Source organism: Bombina bombina, unplaced genomic scaffold, assembly GCF_027579735.1.
Source record: "Bombina bombina isolate aBomBom1 unplaced genomic scaffold, aBomBom1.pri scaffold_1274, whole genome shotgun sequence".
NCBI lineage: Eukaryota > Metazoa > Chordata > Amphibia > Anura > Bombinatoridae > Bombina > Bombina bombina.
In genome coordinates this window covers 50,425-62,500 of record NW_026510831.1, presented here as the reverse complement: position 1 = coordinate 62,500, position 12,076 = coordinate 50,425, and the positions used below count along the sequence as shown (strand labels likewise).

At 37.8% G+C, this 12,076-nt stretch overlaps 1 protein-coding gene across 1 annotated transcript in view; it reads right to left on the bottom strand.

The window, feature by feature from the left end:
• Positions 1-10,603, bottom strand: part of LOC128643479 (E3 ubiquitin-protein ligase AMFR-like) — a gene marked incomplete at its 3' end in the record, with an annotated part of 14,317 nt that extends 3,714 nt beyond the window's left edge. Inside the window, 1 exon segment of the mRNA XM_053696325.1 lies at positions 10,317-10,603. Coding sequence (XP_053552300.1) covers positions 10,317-10,550 — 234 coding nt within the window.
• Positions 10,604-12,076: the final 1,473 nt, after the last annotated feature.

Genomic DNA, 12,076 nt, shown 5'->3' with positions numbered 1-12,076 from the left:
TATCACAGCAATTCTCCGAAAAGTGCACAGATAAATCTGCATACGACTGAATCATCTGATTTATTAATAATATGTGTGCCTAAAATTGGGAAAAGTTTGACTATACATTCTTCTCACTTTGTTTGCCAAGGTGCACCAGTGCGCTCAAAAAAGGTTACTTTTGCTACTATTAGTTGCATTTCCTAGAGTCCGCCTTGGCAGTATGCCCAGTTACCAATTTAGCATGGTTTTTGCGCCTTTGTAGAAAGCAAAGTTCTCCTACAAATATGAGCATTATAGTTCTCCATAGGTACTAGCCCTTAGTGTCAGGATTTCTGATTTGTAATGCCATGTGTGTATACTGCATCTAATAGAAACCTCTCTTACCTGAAGAACTAGTAAACAGAGGGAGTCTAGTTACTCTGGTATACAGGTTTGTCACTGAGCTGAATGTCACTACTATTTGTAGGTTTGTGTACTTAGGATAACGCTGATGAGTATGGAACAAGGGAACCTGGGAGTTTGTTTGTTTATTCCAAGCAGTGGCCTGAGACCATGAATCTTATACTCCCAAGCTGGATAACGATCCCAGTGATTTCAGACTCACTTCGTTGGGATCCATCATGGCTCCATATTATAACTTAAAGGACCAGTCAATACAGCAGATTTGCCAAATCAACAAATGCATGATAAAAAGAGAATGCACTAGCACTTAGTCTGAACTTCAAATAAGTATTAGATTTTTTTTCTAACAAATTTTAAATGTATGTATGTACATTTCCACTCCCCCTGTACCATGTGACAGCCATCAGCCAATCACAAATGCATATACGTATATTCTGTGAATTCTTACACATGCTCAGTAGGAGCTGGTGACTCAAAGAGTGTAAATATAAAAAGACTTTGCACATTTTTTTAATGGATGTAAATTGGAAAGTTGTTTATAATTGCTGCTCTATCTGAATCATTAAAGTTTAATTTGACCTGAGTGTCCCTTTAAGTTAGCAAACAGTAATCAATTCAAGTGGCAATCATTTTTCACTAGCTTCACGCACAGACAATGTTTCACCTTTTTATAGCTGTACACAGACTCATCAGTCACAATACTCTCTATGTTGTCAGATCCCATTTGTTGAAAGATAACTCACCTTCCTTCCTTATTTAGTTTTAAGCTTATCCTTCCTTCTCACTTGTGATTGTGAGCAGCTTTTTCTGTTCCCAGGGCCCTAAAACCTACAGTTGTCATGTTGCACACACAGAAGCTGCTGCAGTCACAAGCAGCTCCTGCACACACAGCAGCTTATATGCAAGGCGCCTACACACAGGTGAAGAAAACTGTAATGCAATTATGTGTGAACCCTAGCAACAATGGGGAGAAACCTGCTGATATTTAAAGCTTTGTCTGCAAAAGAACAGCATATGCAAGTGTCATGTTAGCATGCTGGTTGTTAAAACAAGAGGTGAGGAGACCGATTGGCTAATAATGGCCTGGGTATAGGGAAGAAAAAGAGTATCATGGATATTGTGTGTGCGTGGGGGGGGGGGTTTAAGCTTTCCAAACTTTGCTTATATAATTTTACAGTCGGATCCTGGTGAACTGCTCTGGTCTTATTGGCCTGGATACCGTGTGCACTCACAACCAGACTATTAAAACAAAAGCATGAAGCATAATCTGGGCTCCAGATTATAAACATTAACATACTCTATCAAAGTTGTTTGCAAACACATGATAATAATAAGTTCTGTGTGCTGGCTCTGCTTTGTCATATATACACTGTGGAGCCTTCATCTATTTCACTCCAGTAAGTTCCCGTCCCTCCAGAAAACCAAGGGGAGCACACAAGTAGCTTTATTCCTGCAACTATCTGAGGGAAATCTGCTATGTAAGTTGTATACTAAAGCTTTTCCCTTCAATTATTGTTTATCCTTACTGTAATCTTTTTTGCCTAATTCATTTCAAGGCAATTACAGCTGCACTTTCAGAATTGCTGGCAAATAGTGGGTCAAGACATAATGATGTCCATGTGCTACCAAAACAGACATAATGCTCTTCATTTAACAATGAAGAGACCTTAAAGTGAATTTGTACGCATAAAAATGACATCTGTATGATCTGCTTTATAAAGAGCAATGTCTAGCCATGTTGAAAAATGTTTGGCTTCAAAAATTGGTAAAGTAAAAGGTGTTTAAATATAAACTGAAAGTATTACAGCAGTATAAGATGTGTACTTCCTACTAATGCGCAATGAAAGGTCCTTACTCCTAATGCTCATTGGCTGATAGGTGCAATAAGCATGTGTGGGGACGTACACAGACGATACGGCTGTATCATGGTAATTACGACAGAAAGGATTTGATTAGAATACCCCTTTAAACGTTTGTGACGACACGTGGTTGTCATCCACACAAGCATTTAAATGCGGATAACAACCACGTGTTGTCATTCGGAAGAAGAGACATTTCCAGAGCTCATCATGGCCTTCCGTGGTGGTCTGTTGGGGGAATCCGGGGATGCCGGTGACATCACCAAGCCCTGGAAACCAGAAAGTGAAAAGGCAGCTCCATAGGACTTAAAGGGACATTAAACAATTTGAGATGGTAATATAAAATGATAAATTGTATATAATAAAACAACTCTGCAATATACTTTCATTATTTATTTTTCTCCTCTTTGCCTGTAATTCCATTCTGAAATTGTGAGCTTTTCAGTTCCTGTTAGAAATGGAAGTGCAGAGCACTGTTATATTCCACACAACCATTGGCTGCACACTCTAGTGACCTATTTCTAACAGTCCCTAATTGGCCACAGCAGAGAAGGTAACACAAGTTACAACATGGCAGCTCCCAGTGTTTTATAGACACTAAACTTTACACTTATTTGTCACTTTTTAAACTAATGAAACTTTTACATCTACATGTAGTCATGGACTAATCTTTTCTTTGAAGGCATCATTCTATCTAGCATGGTATATAGTGTTTTAATATCCCTATAAGAGAGCTGGGTGTGGGTTAGTACGTAAGCTACTCAAGCTCCTTTAAGTCTTAGAAAGCAGAAACCCCATGACACAGCATTTAGAAGGCAATGCTCTTTCAAATGATGGAGGTCGTGGGGGTATAAAGTTAATGCAACAATATGTAGAATGTTTTTATTTTATTTTTAAATAATAAGAGGGCATTGCAATTGTGAAGTATATTAAGACATGGTTCTGTAATGGTTCTGTAAGAAAAAAAAAAGTAAAATTCAAATAGAATTGAGCCAAATATTTCAACAATTATAAAATAAACAGTAGGTAGGGCTGATGAAACCTCGATTTACATTAAAATAGCATAAGAGACTGACTAGTAAGGGGCCCATTTTTAGGCCAGATGGTCTAGGAATGTAAGAGATAACTGATAGTCAGATGGGTAGCTCTTTATGAGCTTCAAAAAGAGAATGGATATATTGTATGGGGGGGGGGGATTTCAGCGGGCAAGCGCCGCTATTTAAAATGGGAGAAAAGGTGGAGGGGCGGAGCCATATAGAAAAATGTCATAAGGCATGTGGGGAAGTCTCTAAAGTTGCTATCAGATAATTAGTTGCAGGGCAAAATGTCAGTATGGGCCATATTATATTTAGCAGGTTGTGATGTATGGGTACAGAAAAGAAAATATGGTCATCAAGGGGTTTATGCTGTTCATACAAGTTTGATGCTACTTGGAAGGGATATATACGAAAATATAAAGGGAAATCCGGGGCATATTTTAATATAAATCACATGGGATATATAATCTATTTAGCGAAAATAAGTATAGCTTATGTTAGCTACTAAACTTAGAGGGGAAAAATAGTTATGTTAAAACATTTGTTTTAAAATAGAGGGAGATGGCGTGAGGCATAACCAAGAGATAGCTGTTATAGCATAAATTAAGATAAAATAGCGGTCTTAAATAGCATCTGTGCGATATATAGCATAATCATTGCAAGGTATAATAGCTAATAAAATAACTATATCAATAGTATATGATAACACTAGCAAGCTTAACAATAATAGTATTTAAAGGTTACTCAAACCTAAACACTTAGGAAGCTATGTATCGCTCACGTACAGGCTTACAGGAAGCTATAACTTAAATATAACAAATATAACAATGATTAAGGTGGATTGTGGCATGTTTTGCCCTTAAATATCTAAAGGGTCGATATGGACCATACTAAATATAAAATGCAGAGAAACACGCAAAAAAAACACATACCTTAATAGTAAACAGGTTAATATATAACATACAATAAGATGGGGTGAGTGCCTGTGCCTATATGGCTAGTGCAGGCTAAAAACAAACCTAGGTATAACTAATAGTATATCATCTAGAAGGAAGTACTCTTTATAAAGTTTGTATAGATTAGAATTTGAGCTCTATAGATGTGATCTACTTAGCATCAAATAATGGGGGTATTCCCACAGGGCATTTATTGTTGGGTGTACATTTTTTATTACTTAAAGAGGGTTAAGAAACCTGCAATTAAAAGGGAGATTTGGGACTTAGGTAAAATATGAAATACATGAGATATACAGTGTATAAATATATATATTGGAGGGGAGGGACAGTAATGTGAACATTATTAATTCTAGTTTAGCGGAATAAAGGTGGCAGGAAGGAATAATTAATCCAGACTAGAATCTATAAGGGGTCTCTGTTAGAAGAAGTATCAGTTATTATATCAAGTAATAGTAGAAAATAGTGATAAGAGAAAATCAGTCATATATAGATATAGTATACACGCGAAAACATATCATTAGCCTGTAGGTAGCTATAGTAGCCTATGAGATACCTATAACAATAGTAAATAAAGTGCTAATTTCAATAGAATAACAGTGTGTAAGAGTTTCTCTAAATTTTAACCTTAAGAGGACTGGTTGTATTAGGCATAGATACATTATAATTAGCCGCAAACATATATTTAGACTTTTAATTTACCATATGTTACACAAGTTTCCATAATGCATAGGAAGTTGTAGGGTCTAAAGAGCTTAAAGGGACACTAAACCCAAAAATGTTCTTCATGATTTAAGTAGAGAATACAATTTTAAACAGCATTCCAATTTACTTCTATTATCTAATTTGCATCATTCTTAGATATCCTGTGCTGAAGCAACAGCAATGCACATGGGTGAAACAATCACACAAGGCACCTATGTGCAGCAACCAATCAGCAGCTACTGAGGCCTATCTAGATATGCTTTTCAGCAAAGTATATCTAGACAATGACGCAAATTAGATAATAGAAGTAAATTAGAAAGTTTTTTAAAATTGCACGTTCTTTCTAAATCATGAAAGAAAACTGTTGGTTTCATGTCCCTTTAACCACAAACAAGGTGTTTTAACACATCAAAAGAAGGCAAACCTGTATATCTAATGTAAAGTGTAATGAAGTTCACCGGTAGATCTAGCTTGAACAATGCTTGTATATTAGAAACTAATCCTTCATCCACTGTATAGAAACGGATCTAGTAAGTGTAAATATACATTAATAGTACTACAGGGGAGTGTCCCCTATATGTGCAGAGGAGTCATAAAGAAAACTCAGTATCATCCATGTGCAACTTTACAAAAAGACTATGACTTGATCCTAAGATATTAACTAAAATTGGGGTAAATATGCTAGTTGTTTTACTCTTACATATTTATGGGGTCTACATAACCACTTTAAATATAAAATGAAGGTGAACCTGCAAAAACAAACAAAACAAAGCAGATTAAACTCTATCTTGGGGGAGAACCATAATGAATACTAAGTCAGCATGGAATTCAATTTTGGAATCTTACAATAGTATTAATATACGTAAAGAAGCATTGCAGGTCACATATCATTTCCCACAGTACAAAGGGGAAATGGAAAAAGGCTTCAGGTTAAATTACTACCTGAGATTATATGAGTGGGGACAGTGAATAATAGCTACAGCCCCACATACTTAATATAGTATAATAACTCCAGGTTAAATTAGAAACCTACATATAACACACATGCTTAGTGAAAAAATATGACATTAGTATATGTAAACATTTAGAACATAGGAGGGAGAGAGATGCAGCTATATACCAACTTGGAAACCCAGAGAAGGGGGTGGATAGTAGATTATGTGTTCCCTAGCAATCGTGATAAATGGTCTGCGTCTGATATATACAATTCTCTCAGTCTACTTAATCTTGGAAAAATATGTTATGCTATAGACAGATGTATACACATTACACTATACCTCTTCTAAATCTTATATTTTAGTGTAATTACATATTAAGCTGAGAGGGCTGCACTCTTCCGGCTTTCAGAGTCTCAACAAGATAGGTATATGGCAGAGTCCATGCGGTACACTAAGCAGTTATACAAAAGAGTTAAGCTCTAAGAATGACAGCAGGTATGTTACTGTTAGCGCATATGTCCCACGCATGTCCGTGAAGAGTAGTATGAGCAAAAGAAGTTAGGGTAAAAAGTGTGTCGGTCCAGCTCAAGATCGTTCTCATACCATCATAGTCAAACACCACTGATCTACGCCAATACCCTGACGGATCCAAATCCTGAACTGCACGGTGACCCGGAGACCTCAAAGCCCTCAGTAGCAGCATATACATTGACCGAGTTCCAGCAGGCAACAAAACGAGCAAGGCCAAGTCGCATGTACAGTCAAGAGAGCCTTGGTAAGTTGTGCTGCGATGGTGCCCAAAAACGTGAGGAGTGTTGTGAGATTTCAGACCTCTGTAGTACGCAGGAGCTAAGGGCTGATCCAGGCCATAGGCTAGTGAGAGGGAACCAGGCAAATATAACTGATGTGCAGAGTCCCCGGATCACTATGCCTCACTAATTGAAGGGGATGTTTCCGCTTCCTGCCTCTGGCTGAGCTTTCAATGAGCTCAGTCACCTCCGGGAGTGAGAGAATCTCCCCTCGTGGCTCAGGGGTAGTCTGGAGGTGTTCCATTTTTGGCCACCCCTACTAATGGAGTTAACATCTCTTCGGTAGGCCAGGCTGTAGAGACACTAACCTCACCGCTACATGCTGCAGAAAGGCTCTTCAAAGATAATAGTCCAACTTAGCATCTAAGTATTTAAATAAGGACCTCAGTGCTGGCGTATGTTTTCCTCCATAATTGATATTCATACAGGGCCGCAAAACTCTGCGCCTATGACTCTAGATCTTATAAGTTATGGTGGGGGATAGATTGGCTCTGAGGAGCTGCAAAATAGTTTTCGTAGCAGGCTAGGAGCAACTAGAGAGGCTGTAGTAATGGTTGTTAGCAAAATATTAAAGTAGTAGTTGGTCTCTTCAGTTTGCTAATGATCAGAGCTCCATGCGTTAGCGACCGTCCATGTTGGCAGTGTTGGCTCCGCCCCACCAATATTTTCTTTTTTATTATAAGAAATAAAATATCTACCCATAAAGATATCAGCTACAGATAAATAGCCAAAACTTTAATCTTACAAAAATTCAAAAGGGACAAGAAAGACAAAAACTAAATGTTCATAATTTAGAAAGAGCATGGAGGTTTTAAGGAGTTTTCAGTTTTACTTCTATTATTGTTATTACTTTTACTTTGTTCTCTTGGTATCGTTTGATGAAAAGCATACCTAGATCGTCTCAGGAGCAGCAATGCAGAGCTGGGAGCTAGTTGGCGATTAATAATTACACTCATATGCCTTCTGACCATTGGGCAGAAAGATATCTTCAGCTAGATCCCAGTAATGCTCTTGAAATGACTATAACTATATGTTTATATTCAATTACAGTGGTAATAAGTATTGCTTGAATATGTTAGACCATTTTCTTTTTCCTTTACTAATGCATGCATGCTTCCTAACCCTATCCGCACTTACATAGCATAATAACATTTAATTTAAAAAGGACACCTAAAATACTGTCAAACTATAAAGAATATCAATGGCTTCTAAATTTTACAGTCAATCCATTTAATTGATAGCTGCATGTTTTATTAGTTTAGAAAAATAATGATCTGTCATAATAACAAAATGATGGGTGGGGACCGCTGCCAGATGATAACCTCCTGACAGTAATCATGATATAAAACCATTATTTGAATGGTGGCACTCTCCTTTTTAAATGAGGGTTTTTATGGGAAATTTTTTTATGAGCATTGGGGTGATATTGGCTTCTTAGAGCCATCCGAGCCTCAAAATAAGACCAATTATGGAGGTATACGTCATTGCTAAGCCTATCACTTGGTTGGTGGACAAAAACAGGACATTCATTTGAAAGTAGAGAATTTTTGGCTTTCAAATAAGAGGTCTGATGCTTTATGCATTTTGGGCGTACAGCACAGGGGATACCCCTCCACCACAAATTATGTTCCATAAGCAAACCATCATATCAGGTGACCAATATTTCTATGGCTTTTTCTTTTGAAAGAGGGGTCATTTTGCCCCCATATTTAGAGGTTACGTGCAGTTGCATGTGTCTATGAAGTTACGTAGGTAGACCAGAAATTAAATTTCCACACTATGAACCAAGTAGTCCTTATGGGGTAGTTAGGCCTCTGTAAAAATCTGCAGAGGGTCACATTTTTTTAGGACAATTCACAGAGGGGTGACTTGGCTCATTTGGAGAAAATGTGAGTAAAAGTGATAACTTATAATGAATGTAGAGTTTGATTAGAAGTTTTAAAACTGCCCGGGTCCTTTCTCAGGACAAGTGAGGAAGCTCAGTGATCATGAATATTTCAAACTAACGCTACTCCAGATTCATCCCTTACTTAGATTTGGTTTATTTTTAGGGGTCCTCTGTGTATTCCCCTTCTCAAGTATTCCTGCTTCCTAAATGTTCCTCATTTTCTAAAATGCATTCCCTCTAAAGGGACAGTAAACTTTAAAATTTTATATCAAGCAATATAAAATAATACTATTTAAATAAAAGAGTTAAGCTAAAGCCGTTCATTTTGATTTTGAAACTATTGGTCTCTGGCTGTATAGATATTACTTCTGTCAAAGATTTCACACATTAACAAAATCATATATAAAGTGTCACTCATTTCCAACACAGGTAGTGGTATAAAAGAACAGTCTAATCAAAATTATAAAACTTTCATTATTCAGATAGGACATTGTAATTGTAAACAACTTCCAATTTACTTTTATCATCAAATGTGCTTTGTTCTCTTGGTATTCTTAGTTGAAAGCTAAATCTAGGGTAGGCTCATATGATAATTTCTAAGCCCTGAAGGCTACCTCTTTCACCTGTTTTTTTTTATTTGGCTTTTCACAACAGGGGGAGTGCTAGTTCATATGAGCCATATAGACAACATAGGTTGGGAATGACGCCGGAAGTTATAAGTTAGGCACAACACAGCACTAATTGGTTAACCTTTTAAAAGCCGTTATGCCGTTCTATATCCCTCATAATTACACTGGGCTTTTAAAGGCCGTTATGACGGAATTAGAACGTCATAGCTAACGGCTGTCCTGAAGCCTTCATGTGCTTTCAGGATTTGATCGCGGTCTGGAGGGCGTTCCTAGGGTTTGTAAGGACGCCCCCCAGACGCGATCCAATAATTGAAATATCGCGATCGTGTGCACGAACGGGTGGTTTCAATTTGACTACATCGGAACAGTTGTTCCGATGTAGGCACATTAGCCCTGACACGAAAGGGTTAAAATGCAAGTCCGATAATAAATAAAAAGTCATGTGATCAGAAGATGCTTAGATACAAGGTATCACAGAGGTAGAAGTATAATAATATAACAGAATTAGTTATGCAAAACTGGGGGAATAGGTAATAAAGGGATCACTCTCTTTTAAAACAATAGAGATTCTAGTGTAGACTGTCCTTTTAATTAAGGCAGGTCCCAAATTGCATAGTGTGCTGCAACACATTTTGAAGCTTGCACCACTGGCTCCTGTGAAATTAATGGGTGGGTAGTCAAGTAAAGTCACTTTAAGACGTTGCTTATATATTTCAGCATCAGCAATGCTACAGTTACAATATTCTGTGAGAAATCAATATTCCGATAGTGATCTGAACGTTATATGGCGTGAGAATTCCCTATATAACTGAGTGCAAAATTAGTTTATGCAACTATCCTCTAATGTAGTGAAACAAGAAATCCCAGAGGGGTGATTAGGTTCCTCTGCACATTCACCTGTCACTGGCGTCAGATGACATGACTGGCTGTCATAAGGAACAGTAACATACGATGATAACAGCACTGACTGAAGTGGGTCTTTGTGAACCAAATAGTTTACAATCCGTTTATAAGTTGGTCATGTGTGTATAGTAATGCATGTAACTTTCTCACGGATATCTGCAATTAAGTGTACAGGAATGTGTGTGTATTAAATGAACAAGATCATACTCACCCACACCCCCAAACTGTCAGATACCAGGTACTGGCCCAGCTCCACGGCCCAGTCCTCCACCTCTTCTGAAAATCTATCCCCAGATTCTGCCGCTTCTCCCGGATTAGTATCGCCGAGTTCTCCGTTTAGCGTCCTGTAGGCGCTAAGTAAACTCAGGCCCAACAAGAGGCCGCTCAGTATCGTGTAAGTCCGCAGGCTGGGCCATGGGAAACGCTCAAGAAAAAGTAATGGCATCTCCGGGCCTGAGAGCAGGGGGCACCGGGGCCTGAGGTACAGAAAATCCGCGGCCTGTCTCACCACACCGATACTGCGATCAACAGATAAATACTCCTCTACACCAGGGGGCTGTTGGACCCACCCTTTTTGCTGTACTTTGCTCTGTTTCCCAGTACCCCAGCTCATAGACTTTCACCAGGGGCCTCGGTCTTTCTTCGTTCTGGGCTACCGGTTGGGGAGTGCCCCCTAACTGGTCAGTGGCTGCAGTGCTACACAGTCAGGATACATCCTGAGTCCATAGAAGCAATGCACTCTAAGGGTAATAAAGTGTCCCTATTTGCAATAGGCTATAGAAAGGTGAGTTCTCTCTGTTGACAGTTGATTATCCCCTTAATGACCACAGCACTTTTCCATTTTCTGTCAGTTTAGGACCAGGGCTATTTTTACATTTCTGCGGTGTTTGTGTTTAGCTGTAATTTTCCTCTTACTCATTTACTGTACCCACACACAGTATATACAGTTTTATCTCGCAATTAAATGGACTTTCTAAAGATACCATTATTTTCATCATATCTTATAATGTACTATAAAAAATTTATAAAATATGAGGAAAAAATGGAAAAAAAACACACTTTTTCTAACTATGACCCCCAAAATCTGTTACACATCTACAACCACCAAAAAACACCATGCTAAATAGCTTATAATTTTGTTCTGAGTTTAGAAATACCCATTGTTTACATGTTCTTTGCTTTTTGTGCAAGTTATAGGGCCATAAATACAAGTAGCACTTTGCTATTTCCAAACCACTTTTTTTAAAAAATTTGCGATAGTTACATTGGGACACTGATATCTTTCAGGAATCTCTGAATATCCATTGACATGTATATATTTTTTTTTAGTAGACAACCCAAAGTATTGATCTAGGCCCATTTTGGTATATTTCATGCCACCATTTCACCGCCAAATGCGATTAAATAAAAAAAATCGTTCACTTTTTTACTAATTTTTTCACAAACCTTTGGTTTCTCACTGAAGTTATTTACAAACATCTTGTGCAATTATGGCTTAAATGTTGTAAATACTTCTCTGGGATCCCCTTTGTTCAGAAATAGCAGACATATATGACTTTGGCGTTGCTTTTTAGTAATTAGAAGGCTGCTAAATGCCACTGCGCACTACACGTGTATTATGCCCAGCAGTGAAGGGGTTAATTATGGAGCATGTAGGGAGCTTTTAGGGATAATTTTAGCTTTAGTGTAGTGTAGTAGACAACCCCCAAGTATTGATCTAGGCCAATTTTGGTATATTTCACGCCACCATTTCACTGCCAAATGCGATCAAATTAAAAAAAACGTTAAATTTACACAATTTTAGGTTTCTCACTGAAATCATTTACAAACAGCTTGTGCAATTATGGCATAAATGGTTGTAAATGCTTCTCAGGGATCCCCTTTGCAGTGTTAATTTCGTCGACTAAAACTAGACTAAAATGACTATAAAACTAAAGAAATTCTGATGACTAAAATACGACTAAAACTAAA